Here is a 22280-nt window from a genome sequence, read left to right on the forward strand (position 1 = left end):
GCGAATATATTGCTAAGAAAATACACATTTTCTTAAAGGCTCACTTAATATTTTTAGTAGGATAAATTATACCTTTAGATGTAATAACACCACTAATTGAGAAATTACTATATGTCAAGCTGTCCTAGGCAATGTAACATGTATTAAATAATTCACTTAAGTCTATAACAATCTTATGATCCTATGAGTGTGTATTTCTGTATACTATATTTAAAATTAAGCACACAATATAATGCTTAAAATAAATAATTTAGTTACTTAAAAATAACTAAGTTGCTAAAATAAGTTTACTGTTTAACATCTGGTTCCCTAGAACCATGAAAAGAACCTATGCTTTAATCAAATTCATATATCATTAATTTTAAACATAGATAATAAAACTGTAACATCTCTTCCCTTAAAATATTTCATGTGCAGAAAGTCCTGTTTTTAGCTCAAAAAATACTAAAACAGTTAGTATTTAAAACTATGAAGCATCAGAACAGGTTAAAGAATGACATTGTAACCTTCATTCTCTTGGATAGGCCACTGTGGTGGATAAATCTTGCCATCACGTCTTTTTTTTTTTTTTGCCATCACGTCTTTTTTTTACCAAAGGTTTTTAAATGGTGTTTGATTGATTGATTGATTGATTGATTTAGGCTACGTTGGGTCTTCGTTGCTGTGCGTGGGCTTTCTCTAGTTGCAGCAAGCGGGGGCTACTCTTCGTTGCGGTGCATGGGCTTCTTACTGTGGTGGCTTCTCTTGTTGCAGAGCATGGGCTCTAGGCGCCCGGGCTTCAGTAGTTGTGGCACATTGGCTCAGTAGTTGTGACTCATGGGCTCTAGAGCGCAGGCTCAGTAGTTGTGGCACATGGGCTTAGCTGTGCCGCAGCATGTGGCATCTTCCCGACCCTGGGCTCGAACCCGTGTCCCCTGCATTGGCAGGTGGATTCTTAACCACTGCGCCACCAGGGAAGTTCCCTTGCCATCACATCTTTAAAAACATTATTTTTATGACACATTTTGAATATTGAAAGGCATTCCATTATAAAATTAATTATAACTTGAAAATGACTTAAGATACTAGTGAGGTTTTAACAAAAATTTAACAGTTCTTATTTGGCTTTTTTTACCTATCTACTGATTTTTTTTTTTTTTTTTTTTTTTTTTTTTTTTTTTTTTTTTTTTTTTTTTTTTTTTTTTTTTTGCGGTATGCTGGCCTTTCCCACTGCGGCACACAGGCTCCAGACGCGCAGGCTCAGCGATCATGGCTCACGGGCCCAGCGGCTCCGCAGCATGTGGGATCTTCCCGGACACGGGGCACGAACCCGTGTCCCCTGCATCCGCAGGCGGACTCTCAACCACTGCGCCACCAGGGAAGCCCCAGAGAAGCCCCTGTCTATTGAGATGATATTCTAGCCAATAGATGGAGAGCTATACAACAAGCAAGGCAGACCTCAGAAAACAGTATGAATCTAGCACTATCAAAGCACAAACACATTATCAGATGAGCATAAGGATTCAAGACACAAAGCATATGTTCTTTTCTAAGCTAGGAAAAACTCAACAGACTTTTTTTGTAGCCTGAATGAAATTTTCTTCAAGCCTATTCACCCCACTTGGCTTCTATTCACTGATTCTCTGTTTGGGATCATTCCTAGAAATTACAAAATGGACATGAATTTTGAATCACTGGAAATGTTCGTGTTGCGATGATAAATGAATGATTTGACTGTATGTGAGCTGACTTAGTGAGAACTCAGCCCCGAGTCTGAGTTCTCAGCCTGAACTCAGTCTCATCGTCCCTGGTCAAAATGCTATGTTACAATTTCTGGGTATGCAAAACAGAAGCCCCATGTGTGCCTTTGAGCGTGTGAATAAACACTGATGGATAAGCACTAGTCTCTGATAGTTTTTGCCAGCTTATGACATGAGGAAAATAAGGACCATGTGTTGAATCATAAGGATAAATTATTAAATTTTATATGACCACCCTATATTCTGAGATTATCTTCTTCCAATTTATATGTTTGTGGGGGTTTTTTTGTTGTTGTTATTGTTTTGTTTATAAAGCTGGTATCCCTTTGTGGATGCTCTCACCACTCTGAATCTCCCCTGCCTCGCCCCCCACCCCCAACTGCCCCCATGGTCTGTTATATTCAGAAGTCTGGGATTCTTTGCCTGGGACTATGTAAGACTATCAAGGGACTTCCCTGGCGGTCCAGTGGTTAAGACTCCATGCTTCCACTGCAGGGGGTGCAGTTTTGATCCCTGGTCAGGCAATTAAGATCCGCATGCCGCATAGTGCAGCCAAAAAAAAGACTATCAAATGGCTTTTTTCCCCCCTGAACAACCATCAAGCTCAGTATAGAATGTCACTAAAATTTGTAACATGTTGCTGCTATAAGTCATGGAATGTTACTTTATAACTAGAGTTAAGAAAAGTTTATCATTTTACCAATGATTTCTTTAACTAACTGAAACAAAGTTGTAGATAAGTGTGCACAGAAAAAAAATCTTTAGTAACCCTGTTACTTTCATTTCTTGTAGCTTAATGAGTTTTTAAGATAAACAGGGTAACTCAATTGTATCTAATTTGGTAGTTTTAAACCCTCACTAGTGTATGTAACAATTTACAAAAGAAGGGAATAGTTCTCAAAGATACCAAGTAAATTTCCCTAGGGGGTGTTTTCCCCTGTCTTGGCAAATTTTTTTTGTTTCTTTGTTTCCTTCAAAGTATATGCCACAATTTGTAATTTATTAATTTGTCTTTAATTTTTTTTGGCCTTTCCTCAGCAACATTTAATCTCCTTGAGGGCTGAAATCACTTTGGTCTTACACACCATTGTAGCCCAGCATTTAGTATGGGCTAAAAAAGTATTTATCGAATGTTAATAATACTGTTGTTCAAGAAACAACACATATTGAGCATTAACTGTGTGCCAGGCCATGAAGGTACTAAATATTTTGAATATCACTGTCATGTAAATCAAGACCACATATGAATGTGATTCATTTATGATTTGATTCTCCTTTTAAAACGTTTCTAAAAGACTTACCACTATAGCTACACGCCAGTGTCTTGTCCTTCTCTCCTAGTGAAATATGTCTTATTTACCCCCATCCCACCCCCTGTCCCCCGCAACAACCACTCATTCTACTTTTATCAGCATCATCAAGGAAGGAAGGAAACAGTGATGAACAGAGCTGGTGGCATAGAAGCTAGCAGGAAGATCACTTAGTTTTCTTTTTTTTTTTTCATTTCTAAATCATTTGTAGACAGTGTCCTGGTTTAATATACACTGACATTTCTTTATATTTGTTCACCCAGTTCTTCCAAATAATACTTTGATGATATTTTATAATCAAAAAGCTAGAAAATGTTCCTTACCAGATAAGAAATTACAGAATGTACAAATGCAGTTCATTCTCAGGGATACCCACACTTTTTATTTTGACATGATTTTAGATTTTCAGGTAAGTTGCAAAAATAGTATAGAGTTCTTATATAAACTTCACCCAACCCTGTCCAGTGTTACTTTCTTACATAACCATGATTCTGGTACCATTTTTGACCCTACCATATTGCCCCTGTGGTCAGTAGTGATGCTGAATGTATGTTTGGTTTGCCCTTCAGGTCCCCACTCCATCTTCTACACCCTCTTACATGACACAGGAGGCGGAACAAGATATATTTCATCATCAGTAGGCTTCCTTTTTCCTTTTGGCTTCTGATTGGGATCAACCAATGAAAGCAGCAGGAAACTGGATGGCAGAGTATTTATTTCCAAACCCACCTCCCCATGACTTTCACTTCAAGAAAGATCCCATTATCAAGGGCCACACAAAAGCCCCTGTCCCTTCAGGCCTAGGAACGGCAATATCTCTCTGCTGTCATTAGTCCCAGGATGCTTTGTCATCCCTAGATTTTTCTGAACCCTGCCCACCTCTTTTAAACAATCCCTTTATTAAATTCTCCCCAATACTCCCAACTGACTGTGTAATCTGATTTTCTCTAGGGACAGGGAGTGACAACCTAACTAAAGTGATATTACCTTAAAATTGACTTTCTCCCACCCCAAAACACAAAATAGTGATTATTTACATAAATGTTTCTACCAAGAGGAGCTCCAAACCATGCCACTCACAAGTACAAGTTCATGAATCAAGGCCTGAAATCATCTCATACCTTCACCTTACTCAACAGTCAAGCAAACAATTATAGCACAGGTAACATGCTGCCATCTATGAAGACAGATCAACTCCAGTGATCAACAAGAGCGCCTGAGCAGGAACCTGGTCCTTCAGCCCCAGTGGGGGCAGGAGTTTGTGCTGAGCACCCCCACCCTCACCCCCATGATTTGGTTCCCATTCTGGCCATTAGAGTGCTTTGGACAGAAATCGTCATTTCAGCTCGAGGAAAACGCTCTCTGTAGTCTGGGATTTCAGATCACTATGTATAGTTTTAAACTTCGAATTGTAATAGAATGCATACAGGTTTTTGATATAGATAATAGATTGTTTGATATAGATAATAGATAATAGATTGTTTAAAGATGAGAGGTGTGAGACACACCAGGCAATTTCAGCCCCACAACTGGATTCAGTATTTAGTTAGCAGGTTCAGAGTAGGATGAGACAAGCTTCAATTCTATTCCCAATTTCCTTAGTCAGACTCTTCATTTATCCAACTACCTTCCAATAGATGAAGATGAAAATGAGTCAGGATACCTATATGTAGCAGCCACCCTGACAAAGAGCAAGGGACGCAGGAGATGTGAAGACTTAAGAGGCCAGAGTCAAAGGAAGAAGAGTAGAAGTCTGGCACAATGCCAAAACCAAAGAAAGAATTATGAAAGGAAACCAAGGTGTAACCTGTAGATTCCCGTGACTGATCCCCTGGGTAGCAGCCAGCTGGAATGTTAAGTTCTCACCCATAAAATCCTAAATGGAAAGCTTTACTTTTCCTCCACCCTCCCTCCCAAAAGTTGGATTTAGTTTTCTTAACATCTCCTTCGGGCTATATAATATTCTACACTTGCTCTAACTATATTTTACACATATCAAGCTAAAATCTGAAAGTATTTTAGCATTTCTCCTGTGGAGCAGAGAAACAAAGCTTTCTTTGAAAAGGAACAAAAAAAAATTATGCCCAACAGAAAATTAAAGAAAACATTTAAAAATGCCAACATCAGAAAAAAAAATAATTTTTTTCCTTTTAGAGCATTTTTCTACTGTTGTACAACAACTGATAACTATAGAGGAAGTGAGCAACAGTTTGGTTCTGCTTGCTGTGGCACATGAATTTCAGCCATCCACAGGCACTTATTTCTTTTTAAAAGTCAGGGTCCATTGCCATGATTCAAAAAAGCAATACACAGTATATTTACTTCTGAAATTTATTTCAGGTGACAGGACACCCACAGACTAACAAAATAAACATAGAATTAAATAGTATTCCCAAAGTCCAATTCTACCTTGTAGGAAAGGCAGGTGATGATTTAGCTACCAAGATTAGTCCATGTTAGTTTGTCCATGCAGTCTCCATCCCTTTCTTCCATGCTGCTTTCCCACCCCACGCCACCCCCCACACACACACACAAATTTGAGAGCCATTTATAACAGCAGGACTGAAACTATTTCTCACTTGAAGATTTTAAGACAAAACACCTGAGATGGATACACCCAACACAGGAAGTGTAAAAAGAGATTGAGAAATATACTTAGGGATTTTAATGATATTCCTCTATAATTGGGGGAGGGGAAAGGATTAAAAGGGGGCAGGTGGATCAATATGCAGGAGAAAAACAGAGAAGGGTTTAATTTACCTTGAAAATAACCAGTATTCTATTTGTCCAGGCCCAGTGAGAATTTGTGCCAAGCAATCTCATTCATTTCACAGTGCCTGGCACATTGATGACTGTGTGGTAAATATTAAATAAATACTTGTTGGTTGATGAAAAATATACATGGCAATGCTGTGTACACACAGGAAACAGAAACTTGAAGTGGTCAGACAAATTAGAAAGCAATGCAAGGTTTGGTTCTGCATGTCAATAGCATTTTCAAGGTACACAACTGGGGAAACAAATGAGATTTTAAAATGTGCTATAGCCACAGTTCAAACATGTTGTTCCTCTATGAGTGCCAAAACTTTATTTGCAGAAGAAAAGCTAAGATTAAGGTAAGATATTTTCAATTATATATACACAATATAATTTTAAAGACCAGTCGTTTTATTGTTTAATATGTCTTCTTGAATTAAAAAGCTTGACTGCTCAGGATAGTTACATTCATAATAGCAATATACCACTTGAAACCTTTAACACATAAGCACCTATTTGCTAAAGCTAGTCTTGAACTTTTAGTAATGTCATATGCTTTTAAATTAACCATTTTAAATACTATACAAAGCTCATAACACAGACTGCTAGCTTATCACTGAATTAGGTAACTACTAAATACTCATTAGGCAAACTACTGAAAATAAAGAAAGCATACACAATCCTACAGCTCCATGAATGCCCAAATTAAAGATGATATAATGAGAATTTGGGATTAAGCAATTGTAATTTGGCTGTAAAACCTCAATGGCTTACACATTCTAAGCTGAACTAGAACCTCTAAGCACCTTTTCCTTTGGAAAAATCACACATTTTAAAATAGTCTCTAATGGAAGGTCCATTAAAATCACAATGGATCATAGCTGTCAACTTTAAATAGTGTCTTTCTCCTTAAGAGCTGAAGTTTACACACTGGTGCAACACCACAAATGCAGATGCTACAAATGGAGCTACAAAAAAAAGCCACAAATTTTATTCACAACACTTGCATATAAAGTTTTCTGTCTGCAGACTCGTGTGGAGTTGAAAATAAAGGATGCTAATATGCATATTATGCAACGTATCAAAAAAAAAGAGAGAGAGAGAGAGAAAGAGAGAGAAAACACTTTAGTTGAGTGAAAATTCATTTATCTACTGAAAATCTGGGAGAATTTACATCTACTGTACTCCAAATTTACCCCTAAGTGACAGAAAAATACTATATGAAATGGAAAAATATTAAATATGAGTTAATCAATAGCTGATTACCTTTAAAACTTTGGGCTTCTTTTCCCTCTGGGGCCTCTTGTTTTCCTTTATAACCTAAAAAAAATCAAATTGCAAAATGAGCCTCCATATAAGAGAAAAAAAATTAGCTCCCACCTCCCCCCCCAAAAAATTTTTGGCTATTCTCTATAAAACTACTTATACCATCTAAAATCATCAACATGTTTGCTAGACAGAACCTAAAGAGCTTATGTAAAATGTACACTTCAAAAGTCACTGAAAAAAAGCCTTGCATAAAGATGAAGTAGGGAAATACCCTTTTTTCCCCTTAAAGTCTGTCTTAATTAGCCTCTGCATTCTTCACAGCGAAGCCCACGAGGTAGCCATCTTGCTTGCTTCTGCAGAGGAAGCCTCTACAGTTGAACAGTTCTGCAAACTGCTTTTTGGTATTATTATCATGGTGTTTAAAGGCAGCCCTGGCCTGCCAGCACTGTAGACGTGCTGGGCATGCCTTTTGCAAAAACAGCCCCACAAAGAGTGCAGCCAATGGCAATGCAGAGCTTAGCAACTCCAAAGTGATCTTCTCTGCCTAGCCTTCCTAGACAAAGGATCTCCTGTGCGGCTCCGCTCTCACCACAGGACACAGGCAGCCACAAGCTGCGACATGGAGTTCGCTGCAGAGGATCTGGTCGCGCCGAAATCACAGGAGGCTTCAGCAAAAACAATGCACACAAATCCCCCAGGTCTCCACCATCGGATCGATGGCGGATTCTCCCTGATTAGTAACCTCTTGGCGGCTCCGAGGGCAGGTCTGCGCGGGGGGAGGGGTGCGCGGTCCTATCTTTAACGTACAGGAGATATAACTGAGCTGATGGGGGCATTTGGGCTTGCTGAAACTCTGGAAGGTATTGTGCATTTTTACTTTATAAGGCAAGGCTAAATATTGGCGATATTTAAGGCAGGGAGGTTATGTGAGGACAGTGTAGGCTCAGCTGTTGGGCTGCGTGTCTCATTCCTCGGGAACCACACCTCTCTGCAGCAGGCGCTTTGCCCAGAAACACAGCAATTTGATTTCTGTCAATAAATGTCCAATGATAAAGGCGGATTAAAAAATAATAATAAATCCACTTAAAAGGGAAAGGACAGGATGAGGGCAAGGAGGGGTGGAGGAGTTTTCAAAATGCACTTGCCACTCTGAGTGGCTGGAGGTTTCAAAAAGATTTCTCTCTCTTGCTCTGGACATTTCTGATGACCTTCATTTCCCAAAGAAATCCATCCCTTCCAGAAGGCGGATTCATAACTTTGGGACAGAAGAAGCACCTCTGGCTCCTCTGCCTCCCAGGATCATCAACTGTCACTGAGCATCTCTCCGCAGAGCTGCCAAGCAAGTCCCCACGTGGAGCCTGTCTGTGCACGGGCTGATGGACAGACACAGCCACTTACTTCCCAGGGATTGGGAGCCGAGCCAGAGGTGGAACAAGCAACCAGCCACACTCAACACACCTGAACTGCCCCCATGCCCAGTGGGTGGTAAGCACTGGGAGAGCTGGGCACCACAGTTAGAACTTGCCAGACCCTGGGAATGACAGAGCCAGAGGAGTTTAGCCCCTCCCTTCAGCTTCCTGGACATGGAACAGGGGCAGTAGACGAAGAACCAGGACAGCTGTTTGAGCTGGCAGGTCTCAAGGTCACTGCCAAAATGCAGTGCAGAGGCCAGTCACAGTCCCATCACAGCCACCTTGACAGCTGCACAGATCTTGGGAAGACAGCCTCAGCTCCATCTTCACAGGGCCAAAGTTTCAGCAGCACATTTGGGGGATTGGCAGGAGGGCCTCACTGGCTGCTCAGCCAAAGATTGGTTTTCCACTTGCAGTTGGATTCAGAACAGATTCCCACAACCAGAAATCGGGAACAGAGAGAAGGCCGGAAAGCCTGTATTTCATCACCCTTGATTCCTAGCCTTTCAGTCTGCCACAAAAGCACGCTTTTCTTGTTGGAATGGGAAGTCCAACATGCATTGTTTCCCCACTTTAAACTACCTCTCCCTCACCCACCCACTTTCAAAATTTTTAACAAATGTAAGCAGCAAGCAAAACCAGTGGATTTTGACCTAACCACGTCCACCACGGCAACTTTAAGCACACCGAGCCCACGCTAAGAAGCTCTCTGTGGGGAATGAAGCAACCGTGAAATGAATGGGTAGGAAAACAGGACCAAATACAAGATTTGAAAATGAGTGCTAAACCTTTTAACCCTACATTTCTTTCTCTTTGGAGATTTGTGTGTGTGTGGTAAAACATACATAACATAAAATTTTCCATTTTAACCATTTTAAAGTGTACAATTTAGTAGCATTAAGTATATCCACAATATTGTGCAAGTATCACCACTTTACATTTCCAGAACTTTTTCATCATTCCAAACAGAAACTCTGTACTCATTAAACAGTAACTTCCCGCTCCCGTGCGAACTTCTGTTCTACTTTCCGAGTCTATAAATTTGCCTGCTCTCGGTACCTCATATAAGTAGTATCACACAATGTTTGTTCTTTTACGTCTGGCTTATTTCACTTAGCATAATGTTTTCAAGGTTCATCCATGTTGTAAGATGTATTAAGAATTTCATTCTTTTTTAAGGCTGAATAACAACATTTTGTTACCCATTCTTCTGTTGATACACTTTTGGGTCATTTCTCCCTTTTGACTATTGTGAATAATACTGCTATGAACATGGGTATACAGGTATCTATTTGAGTCCCTGCATTCAATTCATTTGAGTATATACCTGGGAGTAGAATTGCTGGGTCATATGACAACTGTTTAATTTTTTGAGGAACCACCAAACCATTTTCTGCAGCCAAACTATTTTTTACCATTTTACATTCCCATCAGCAATGCACACAAGGGTAGCCCTATATTTCTTAAAGTGTCTTCCATTTCAATTACAGGTTATGCCTCTCCCCTTGAATAGCCGAATAACATTTTTAAAAAGCATCAACATTTTCCCAGGTTGATTGCTCACAATTTAGTAAAATGGCCATGATATATTAAGATATAATTATAGGGGACTTCCCTGGCCGTTAAGCGGTTAAGACTCCGTGCTTCCAGTGCAGAGGATGCGGGTTCGATCCCTGGTTGGGGAACTATGATCCCATGTGCCGTGTGGCGAAAAAATAAAAAAGATATAATTATATATTTTAAATCATTTTATTACCTGTGTGATCCATATGTTTCCCTCAATAAAATAAAATCAGGATCAGAGTCTTAGGTCTACTGAATATCCACACTGGTGAGAGGTCCATTTTTTAAAGCCCCATGGACAGGCGTTTTCACTGTATGGGATACTCATGAAACCACACAACATCGCACTTGGCAACCTAAGCAAACATCGAAGGTCTATGTTTAGTGTTCTGTAAAATGAGTTAATAATAAAGCCAAAGCTCATCCCAGCTAAATGGGGGTTAATGGAAGTGACCAGAACTAACATTAACTCCAAATATCCAACTGATACTACACCATGAAGATCTATACTTGTTTGAACACAGAGTAGATTGGTAACATCAATTAGTTGTGACCATCTGTTCTAAATTCTATACCTAGCGATTTGTCCATCTCAGCTCAAGGCTTAGGTGAAATGAACTTTGATGGAGAAAATAATCAGAAATTACTAGCAGAGAAGGTGGAGGTCAAGAGCCATTCCCATTATCCTATTTTTTTTTTGCAGTATGCGGGCCTCTCACTGATGTGGCCTCTCCCTTTGCGGAGCACAGGCTCCGGACGCGCAGGCCTAGCGGCCATGGCTCACGGGCCTATCCGCTCCGCGGCATGTGGGATCTTCCCAGACCGGGGCACGAACACGTGTCCCCTGCATCGGCAGGCAGACTCTCAACCACTGCGCCACCAGGGAAGCCCTCCATTATCTTATTATTTAGAGCAAAATGCATACAACTAGATCCAGTTGAATGAATGACAAGTTGAGAAACTAAGACACATTGCGTTGTAGTCCAACCTATTCAGAACTTATTTTTGTCATTTAAATCTATGTTTTTCCCTACAAGGAACCATTATTAAGTTGCATGAGTTACTTAATTTTGTAATAACTCAAGTGTATTAGGTTTTTTCAAATATTACAAAATGAGATCTATCTCTTTTCTCTTAAAAGTCACATGATTACAGAGCTAAAAAAAGAACATCAGAGAAAATTTAGGTCATAGATAAACTGAGGCCCAAAGAGGTAAAATTACTTAACTCAGGTTACACAGCAAGTTAAAACCTGAACTTGAGCCTGAATCTAACCATTTACATTGCTCTCTCTATAATTCCTCTTCATTACTCAACAATAGAATTGGCAAATATCCCAAAATAACCTTAAAAGAACCATCTTCACACGCAAAAAAAGGGACTTCCTTGGCGGTCCAGTGGTTAAGACTCCACGCTTCTACTGCAGGGGGCACGGGTTCAGTCCCTGGTCAGGAACTAGGATCCCACATGCTGTGTGATGCAGCCAAAAACAAAACAAAAACAAAAAACACTTCAAAACCACACCCTTAGTTATAAAAATATTGAATCACTATGTTGTACACTTGAAACTAATATAATCCTGTAAATCAACAATACTTCCAAAAAAAACCCCTCACATGCATCGTTTTTAGGCTACAACAGCAGCTCAAGAAGATTAGTATTTTTTTCCTAATATTTGTTTATTTATTTATTTGGCTGCACCGGGTCCTACTTGCGGCACGTGGGCGTTGCGGCATGCGGGATCTTTAGTTGTGGCATGTGGGATCTAGTTCCCTGACCAGGGATGGAACCCGGGCCTGGAGCGAGGAATCTTAGCCACTGGACCACCAGGGAAGTCCAAAGATTAGTTTTCTTTTTTTTTTTTTTTTTTTTTTTTTTGCGGTACACGGGCCTCTCACTGCCGTGGCCTCTCCCGTTGTGGAGCACAGGCTCCGGACGCGCAGGCCCAGCAGCCATGGCTCACGGGCCCAGCCGCTCCGCGGCACGTGGCATCTTCCCGGACTGGGGCACAAACCCGCGTCTCCTGCATCGGCAGGCAGACTCTCAACCACTGCGCCACCAGGGAAGCCCCAGTATTTTTTAAATTAATTAATTAATATATATTTTTGGCTGTGTTGGGTCTTTGTTGCTTTGTGTGGGCTTTCTCTAGTTGCAGCGAGCGGGGGCTACTCTTTGTTGCGGTGTGCAGGCTTCTCATTGCGGTGGCTTCTCTTGTTGCAGAGCACAGGCTCTAGGCACACAGGCTTCAGTAGTTGTGGCTCGCAGGCTCTAGAGCGCCGGCTCAGTAGTTGTGGCACACGGGTTTAGTTGCTCCGTGACATGTGGGATCTTGCTGGACCAGGGCTTGAACCCGTGCCCCCTTAATTGGCAGGCAGATTCCCAATCACTGTGCCACCAGGGAAGCCCTAGGTGTATTTTTTAAAAGATAATATTGTGTGCCCTCAGAGATAAATTTATGAATAATTTCAAAATCCTACTTCTCTTTCTAAACATAAGCAGTTCTGCACCCACAAGAAACTAGACATACAGATACTGCCTAGGAGGAGTCTTCTTCTAAATTAATCTCGAGTTATTTACTATTCCTCAAAATTGATACCTGCGCAGCACAAAATCCTTCCAATATAAGCCACACTCTCGCCTCCCATTAAATCCTTCTATATGTCTCCTCTTATTTACTGTTGGAGACATAGCTTTTGCTGTGATACTTGGTTCAGATATTCCAAGTACCACCTTTTGTAAACTTCCAATCAATAAGAATCACAAAAAAAAAGGCGGTTCATACTTTAACAGTTCTAATGGAGATCTTAAAGTGAGTTTAATTTTATGTCGTGTGAGACATAGGAACCCGAAAGGCTAACACTGGAGATCTTCGCAGTTTTTAATCGTGAGTGATTTGAGTCGATCCCCTGGCACAGCCTTTCCCTGGCTTCCCTCCCCCACTTCCTTCCCTGAGGCTTATCTGCAGTAATGCTTTTTCCCTCTAAGGGGCCTGGTCTACCAAGTATCCAACTCCATTCTCTCTAGCAGTCCTGCTTACTGCTGGTAAAAATAACTGCTTTTCAATAGCAAGAACTAAGGAACAAGTAAGCAAGCAGTGATCTTCAGCAGCTGCCAAGTGAGAACAGTTGACAATGAGGTGAACCGTAGATAATGCCAGATACTAAACGAGGCTAAAATATCCCCTCTCCCCAATTTCTTTTCAACAATTCGTAGTACTAACTTGAAACTGACAAGTCTACTACCTCTATTACAGTCTAGATCCATAATTTGCACAGCGAAATCCAATAACAGCATCTATGGCTTTTTGTCAAAAACAAATCACAAAGGATGCTGCAATTTAGAAAATATTTCCCCTTTTGTGAATGACATATTGAATGCTTCTTATTATTCCTAGTCTGTCCTGTGTATTTTATAATTAATGTTATTCTTTTTTTTTTTAAAGGAAGTTCTGTACCTTCGGGCTCCTTCTCTATGTTATTCATGCAAGAGAGCTGACTCTAGAGAGCATTGTACCCTCAGTTTTTTGTGTTTTATTTATTATTTATTTTTTATTTTTGGCTGCATTGGGTCTTCGTTGCTGCACGCAGGCTTTCTCTCATTGCGGCGAGTGGGGGCTACTCTTCGTTGTGGTGCGCGGGCGTCTCATTGTGGTGGCTTCTCTTGCTGCAGAGCATGGGCTCTAGGCGCGCGGGCTTCAGTAGTTGTGGCGCACGGGCTCAGTAGTTGTGGCTCCCAGGCTCCAGAGCGCAGGCTCAGTCACTGTGGTACACAGGCTTAGTTGCTCCGCGGCATGTGGGATCTTCCCGGACCAGGGCTCAAACCCGTGTCCCCTGCAATGGCAGGCAGATTCTTAACCACTGCGCCACCGGGGAAGTCCAATACCCTCAGTTTTTGATCTAATAGCAAAATCCTAAAACTGTCTTGTTTCACTGAGAAGCTCAAAGCATTTACACACATACAACTTCTTTCAGAGAAAGTTAGACCTAGGTGTCTCCTAAGTTTAGCAAAATTAAGCCAATTTGTTAATTCATGTTTTGACAATGAAATACCCCCATTTAATAACCAAAAACTTAAAACAATAGTGTTGTTTTAAAACAAGTGTTGGGCACTTTCAATATGCAGACATGGTGCTGGGCTCCCCGCTCCCCACTGGACCGTACCATCTCAGGAGAGACAGAAACAGATAATTATTATGAAGTAGTATAGAAAAGGGATGAGCCCAGAAATCTATGCAAGTCCAGAGAAGGCTTCCCAGAGGAACTGACATTTATTTCCACTGTAAGTAGGAGTTGGTTAAACATAGAGGGACAGAAGAAAAGTATGTGCCCCAGATGGAGGTAACAACATATACAAGGACACTGGGAGCACTGTGGCTATTGACAGTAACACTATGGGGAGAAATGCATATAAATAGATAGCTACAACATGGGCATTAATGCGGGTCATTGAGAATGCATATGAAGAGATGTAATCAGCCTTAATTCTCTACCATTCTGGTTTGAAATGTTTCTGTTCCATCCTTCAACTTTCCATAATTGGTCCTTTCAAAAGACAACGATACCCCTGTTAAGTTGTTCAACACAAACAGCTACCTTTTCAAGAGAACTAAGGAGAGGTGACTGGTTTATCCTAGGTCTGAAACCTTTGTATCTTAGCTAGAAAAAACTCTCATGTAACTAAGTCTCCTAATCAGAGTAAAGCAATATTTTGAGAATAAGTGTATGTAGGTTTTTGTTGAGATGAGATCAGTTACTCAGGAAGGGTTAACCTCTTTAGTTTTTGAAGTAATTTACTCGAGTTCCACACAATCTATGGAGAAGCAAGATTTGCCTGCCAAGAAATGTTACTCTTTCAGCTGGGTAACTCTGGTTGTACTGGAGAGATGCTTCTGATGTTTGGAGAAAGGGATGCCCTTCTTTTTTGTTCATTCCAGAAATAGAACAGAGAACACCAGCTATATTCGAGGCACTGCCTAACACCTGTGGAATCTCTGACAATGAATAACTTTTCCATTGAGCTTAACTCAGGTAGAGAGAAAAAAGAAAAAACTTGACATGAAGCCCACAATATTTATAATTATAGAATGCCTAAAATTAATTTTTTCTAAAGTCTGTTTAACTTTCTTGATATCCAAATACTTATTCAGTGGGTACATTAGCTCTTGTTTAAACTAAAATAAATAAACAGTCCTTGATATTCTTACTAGAGACCTTTTTTTTTTTTTTTTGGCCGCAGAGCATGTGGGATCTTAGTTCCCCAACCAGGGGTTGACCAGGGATGGGACCCGTGCCGCCTGCAGCGGAAGCATAGAGTCTTAACCACTGGACCTCCAGGGAAGTCCTAGAGACATTTCTTCTAACTTGAGATTGCCATTTCATTGTCTGAGGGGATCATTTTGAGCTTTTGCAATGTAAAACCCTTTAGGAATAACTTGTGGGATCAAGAGGAGATATATTTGTCGTAGCAAGAAAACAAAAAAGTTATTTTCCCCACAGTCCACCTTAGAAATCAACAAGTATGGAGCTCAAGGTTATATCCGTGTTAACTGTACAGATTTAAATGAAAAACTTGCCTATCTTTATCAGGAATGTTTTAGCCTAAACGATTATAATGGCGTTTCCATAGATACTCTTAATGACTAGTTAAGAAAATGCAATTTTCCCCCAAATCTGTTTGATTTACCTGAGTTCCAAACACTTATTCAAAGTGTACATTAGCTCTTGCTGTTTAAAATAAAATAAATGGTTCTTAATGTTTTTACTAGATATTTATAAACTGTGAATTGATATTTTCCTTGCTCATAACAACAGTTCTTTCATGCACATCATTTGAGAATAAGTCAAACTGCATTCACTGATGCTGTGATTGTGTCCAACTTTATGAATATATACCATATTCTTATAAGGCTACTTTTGCTAATCATCATCATAAATGAAGCATTAGTGGGTTTGGGGAGGGGGTGGTGGGGATGAAGGACCACTATACCTAACAATTCTCTTAATCGTAACTATGTATGTGATCAAAGAAAATTAATTTAGATTTTTTTAAAAGAAAGTAGTATTTCCTCATGGCTTGTCCACCTTAAGATGTTACATCAAACAATATCAAAATATGATCTTATACAAGATCAGTATGTCCTTGGTGGGATCCAAATCCCAATGATGCTTATTAACTATGGGACCCGGAGTAAGTTAACCCCCCATAGACTCAGTGAGGGACAAAGCTGACTTTAGGGTTAAATGCTGTAATGGCTATGAAAAAAGCTTCTGGTATGGCAGCTGACTTGCAGGTGGTTCCACTACAGCAACGGAGAATGATGGCTGTCACATGAACACGTACAAATAAACAAGGTATTAAGCAATTAAAACTCATTTAAGGGCTTCCCTGGTGGCGCAGTGGTTGAGAGTCCGCCTGCCGATGCAGGGGACACGGGTTCGTGCCCCGGTCCGGGAAGATCCCACATGCCGCGGAGCGGCTGGGCCCGTGAGCCATGGCCGCTGAGCCTGCGCGTCCGGAGCCTGTGCTCCGCGATGGGAGAGGCCACAACAGTGAGAGGCCCGCGTACCGCAAAAAAATAATAATAATTTAAAAAAAAAGATTCTTTTTTCTTTTAATTTTTATTGAAGTATAGTTGACTTACAATGTTGTGTTAGTTTCTTTCTTTTTTTTTTTTGGCTGTGCCGTGTGGCATGCAAGATCTTAGTTCACCCACCAGGGATCGACCCTGTGCCCCCTGCATTGGGAGCATGGAGTCTTAACCACTGGACCTCCAGGGAAGTCCCTAGGGAGCTTTTTTTTGGTGTGTTAGTTTCTGGTGTACAGCAAAATGATTCAGTTGCATATATATATGCACATATATATATTCTTTTTCAGATTCTTTCCCATCATGGGTTATTACAAGATACTGAATATAGTTTCCTGTGCTATACAGTGCTATATAGTTTCCTGTGCTATATAGTTTCCTTGTTAAAATGAACCTAGTATAAGATTCTTATACAACATCTCTTTCAAAGTTTCAAAAGTCTAAAAGATAGCAGCAATCGCCTTAGCAGGGCTATCCTTAACCAGTCCACATTTTGGTCCCACTTCTCTCTATCCTCCAGGTTCTTCATATTTGGCTTCTTCCCCTTGCTCAGAAACATGGTGGTTAATTTTATTTATTTATTTATTATTTTGGCCATGCCACACCGCTTGTGGGATTTTAGTTCCCTGACCAGGGATCGAACGCTGGCCCTCGGTAGCTGAAGTGTTGAGTCCCAACTAATGGACCTCCAGGAAATTCCCGGGAACATGGTGCTTTAAATGAGCACTTACCATCGAAGCCAAGGGCTCTAATCCAAGATCAACTGTGTAGTCTTAGACAAGTTACTTGTCCCGTCTAAGCCTCAGTGTCTTACTTTATACATTGAGGGAAGAATGTATGTTTCATAGGATTATTACAAGGATTACATGAGATAATGAGCATGTCAGTGCTTAATACAGTACCAGGCACTTAGTGAGTACTCAGTATATAATAGTTGTTATTAACCCCTTCAGATATCAATGTTTACTACATACCAGTTCCACATCTATGACTAGTATCATTTAATTCAACCAACATTTGTTTGGTGGCTACCAAATGACAGGCACTATACAATGTTTGTGTCCCCCCAAAATTCATTTTTTGAAATCCTAAAGCCCAATATAATATTAGAAGATGGGGCCTTTGAGAGATGCTTAAGTCATGAGGGTAGAACCCTCATGAATGAGATTAGTGCCTTCTAAAAGAAGCTCCAGAGAGTTCCCTAGCCTCTTCCACCATGTGAGGACACAGTGAGAAGGCACAAACCATGAACCAGGAAGTGGGCCTTCACCAGAATTCAACCATGCTGGTGCCTTCTCCAGAACTATGAGCAATAAATTTCTGTTGTTTGTAAGCCACCCCGTCTGCAGTATTTTGTTATAGCAGCCCAAACGAACTAAGACAGACTTGAATAGACACTTCTCCAAAAAAAATATACAAATGGTCAATAAGGACATGATAAGATGCTTGATATCATTAATCATTAGAGAAATGCAAATCAAAACCATCCTGGAATACCACTTCACACCGACTAGGAAGGCAATAATCAGAAAATCAGATAATAAGTTTTTTTGGTTTTTTTTTTTTTTTTGCGGTACGCAGGCCTCTCACTGTTGTGGCCTCTCCTGTTGCGGAGCACAGGCTCCGGACACGCAGGCTCAGTGGCCATGGCTCACAGGCCTAGCCACTCCGCGGCATGTGGGATCTTCCCGGAGTGGAGCGCGAACCTGTGTCCCCTAGCATCGGCAGGCGGACTCTCAACCACTGCGCCACCAGGGAAGCCCCAGATAATAAGTTTTGATGAGGACTGTTGAATCTAAAATGGTACAGCTACTTTGGAAAACAGTCTGGCAATTCCTTAAAGTTAAACAAAGAGTTACCATATGACCCAGCAGTTCCAATCCTAGGGATATACCCGTAATAACTGAAAACACATGTCCACAAAAAAACCCTGTACACAAATGTTCGTAAATGCATTATTCATAGTAGCCAAAAAGTAGAAGCAACTCAGAAGTCCATCAACTGATGAATGTTTATACAAAATGTGGTTTATTCATGCAGTGAAATATTATTCAGCCATAAAAGGGAACGAAGTACTGATAAATGCTATGACACGGATGAAACTTGAAAACATTATGCTAAAGTAAAAGAAGCCAGATACAAAAGACCAAATATTGTACGGTTCCATTTACATGAAATGCCCAGAATAGGCAAATCCATAAAGACAAAAAGCAAATCAGTGGTTACCAGGAGCTGAGGGAGAGAAGGATGGGGAGTCACTGCTTAATTATACTGGGTTTCTTTTTTGGGGTGATGAACGTGTTCTAGAATTAGATTGTGGTAAAGGTTGCACAACTTTGTAAATATACTAAAGACCGGGAATTCCTTGGCGGTCCAGTGGTTAGGACTCCGTGCTTCCACTGCAGGGGGCACTGGTTCGATGCCTGTTTGGGGAACTAAGATCCTGCAAGCTCTGCAGGCAAAACAAACAAACAAACAAACAAACAAACAAAAAATATATATATATATAAAACCACTATTGCACTATTGTATACTTTCAAAAGAGTGAATTTTATGATACATGAATTAGATCTCAGTTTTTTTTTTTTCTCTCCCCACCCAGATCTCAGTTTTTTAAAAAGAAGAAATTGTTTGATTTTCCTTTATCATAATGGAAAGAGTGCCTCTACTACTTGCTAGCCAGGGGAAATTAATACATTTTTTAATGTGGGTTTCCGTTTCCTGGTCTGCTAAATGAGAGTCCTAATACTTACACTTCATGGGTCACTGTCAGGATCAAATATGGTAACATTAAGCCTTCTAGCACAGTGTCTGGCCCATAGTAGACTCTCAATAAATGTTCATTTTTTCCCTTTTTCCTTTCCTTTGCCAGTTTCCTGCACTGCAAGTCAAAGAAGTTTAAATTTTGTTAAAATCTTATGTACTTAATTATCAATGAAGACAAAGTTCCCTGGTTACTGACTTTTTTAAAAGAAATAAGTTAAACACTACTTTGTTTTGTTTTCCTTGTTTTATTGATTTTTGTTTGTTTTGACATCTCATAGTGTACCAGAAATGTCCCTAGAAAATGGAAGTAGGTGAATAAAGAAGGTAATTTAATTTTATGTTGCCTAGTAGACAAATCTCCCTGCAATTCTGTGTTAATTCCTAAACAAGTTGCTTACTCCTGCAAGTGTGGAGGAAACTAACACACACACACACACACACACACACACACACACACACACACACACTTTTCTCTCTAAATCTAAACTGGATCAGCTCCCTCCAAAAAAGTCCATGGCTTGGATCAACTGTGGGCTTCCACTGTCTTGTCCTCCCACTTCCTCCTGTCTTGATCCTACTTTTGCCCTTTAACAGAAAACTCACCACAAAATGGTGTTCCATATGAAATATGATACGAAAATGAGCTATGTAGTGTAAATATCTAGAATATGGCAGAAACACCAAAACCCTCTCATTATACAAGGACAAGAAAATAACTGTGGCATCGTCTCGCCGGAAACCACAGCTATAATTCTGCATCACATGGGAACAGTGAAACCAATTCATTCATAACCCTAATGCTCTTGCAGGAAAAATGCATTTGCAGATCCTGTAAATGGTGTGTACTGGCTAATTCTGAGGACTTTAGTTACTTTCCTCTAAGTAACGTGAGTCAGGTAGCAAGAGGGAAATGGGTGAAAGTAATGAAATGAATAGGCAAATCTCTTCAAGGATAAAACAATAACCACCACATTAAGCACCTACTATGTAGCAAGGACTCTACCAGACCCTTTGTAGACATCACTTCTGCTCCTCAGGCATCCCTGCTTCAGGGGTCTATCACAATGTTACAAATAGATCCATTCTCACACTGATGACCACATGGGGGGAATAAAGGATCTTAATATAGCTTAACCAGAGTAACAGTTGTCAATTTCACTCCTTCAAAGTCTTAAAAGATTGGTGTGACCCCCTTACTTGTTTTTACTTTGGGGAGTAGGAGACATGATTTATATTTCTGTGAAATCTAATGAAAGCTAAAGACCATCTCTCCAGAAAAATGCATATAAAACAATATGTTAAAAAACAAAAAACATGGGGCTTCCCTGGTGGCGCGGTGGTTGAGAGTCTGCCTGCCAATGCAGGGGACACGGGTTCGTGCCCCCCGGTCCGGGAGGATCCCACATGCCGCGGAGCGGCTACGCCCATGAGCCATGGCCGCTGAGCCTGCATGTCCGGAGCATGTGCTCCGCAACGGGAGAGGCCACAACAGTGAGAGGCCCACGTAACGCAAAAAAAACCCAAAAAATAAAAAAAACCCAATATGTTACATATAATTTTGAGGAGATGGGATCACAGAGCACTGAAGCCCATCCAGATTAAAAACCTCTGATGTAGAAGTTCTAACTTTATGATTTTTGAAACATCATATGAAAGACAAGTGTTGGGATCATTTAAATCAGGATCAAATTAGTCTTAGGAACTCTTGCCTAGCAACTAAAAACCATGTAGAAAATTTAGTGGGACTTAAGCACTAATATAATAATAATAACTTTAAAATTCTGGGTTTTTCCATGGTAGCTAAAAATACACCAAGTACCTAATCTGATCTGGCTAGTGTCCAGTCATTTAGCTACGCTAATGAGATATGCTTAAATGCTGGCTCAACCCCCATCTTTGAGAGGGCATGAAGATGTGTTTACCAGAAAGAAGGTAAAAGAAATTTTAGTTTCTCTTTTTGAGAGAAGGAAATGGACCTGACTTTCCAAAACCTACCTGTACTACAAACTTCAGGTTTCCAAAAGTGGTAAAGATTTAGAAACCATTAGGCAATAATAAATCATTAACAAAATACTAAATTTTTTGGTTATGCTAATACTTCTAGCTTGAAATTCAGGACTAGTAGATTCCAGTGTCAAGAACATAATTTGAGGGGACTTCGCTGGTGGTCCAGTGGCAAAGAATCCTCCTTGCAATGCAGGGGATGCAGGTTGGATACCTGGTCAGGGAACTAAGATCCCACATATCGTGAAGCAACTAAGCCTGCGTGCCACAACTACTGAGCTCCTGTGCCTCAACTAGAGCTGGCCTGCCACAAACTACAGGGCCCACGCACTCTGGAGCCTGTGTGCCACAACTAGAGAGAGAAAACCCGCACGCCACAACTAGAGAGAAGCCCACACACCACAACAGAGAGCCCGCGCTGCAACAAAAGATCCCGCATGCCACAACTACGACCCAATGCAGCCAAAAAAAAAAAAGAACATAATTTGAAATGGGACCCAAAATAATTCATCCAGTCATGAAAAGTAATTTAGTAGGTTATGTTCGTTTACCCAAAGGAATATTATACACATACTTTTTAAATCTTTACAAATTTTTACTTGCAAGGGAAATGTTGATGATATACTGAGAAAAAAAGAAGAAATTTTCCCTCATTCAACTTTAAAGATGTTATTTATTTTTTTCTGTGTGTGTGTATACACGGTTAGTTTTATCGTAACAAAGCAATTTGTATACTTTTTTTTTTTTTGGCCGCGTTGGGTCTTCGTTGCTGCACAGGCTTTCTTTAGTTGCGGCGAGCAGGTGCTACTTTTCGTGCAGTGTGTGGGCTTCTTATTGTGGTGGCACGGGTTCTAGGTGCCCGGGCTTCAGTAGTTGT

The 22280-nt window shown here is 40.5% G+C and overlaps 1 protein-coding gene across 1 annotated transcript in view; it reads right to left on the reverse strand.

Moving 5' to 3' along the window:
* Positions 1-22280, reverse strand: part of TET1 (tet methylcytosine dioxygenase 1) — a gene marked incomplete at its 3' end in the record, with an annotated part of 130883 nt that overhangs the window by 86424 nt on the left and 22179 nt on the right. The window contains exon 3 of the mRNA XM_079900132.1: positions 7073-7126. Coding sequence (XP_079756258.1) covers positions 7073-7126 — 54 coding nt within the window. The remainder of the gene's footprint in view (positions 1-7072; positions 7127-22280) is intronic.

The sequence above is a fragment of the Stenella coeruleoalba genome (assembly GCF_951394435.1).
Source record: "Stenella coeruleoalba genome assembly, chromosome: 16".
Lineage (NCBI taxonomy): Eukaryota > Metazoa > Chordata > Mammalia > Artiodactyla > Delphinidae > Stenella > Stenella coeruleoalba.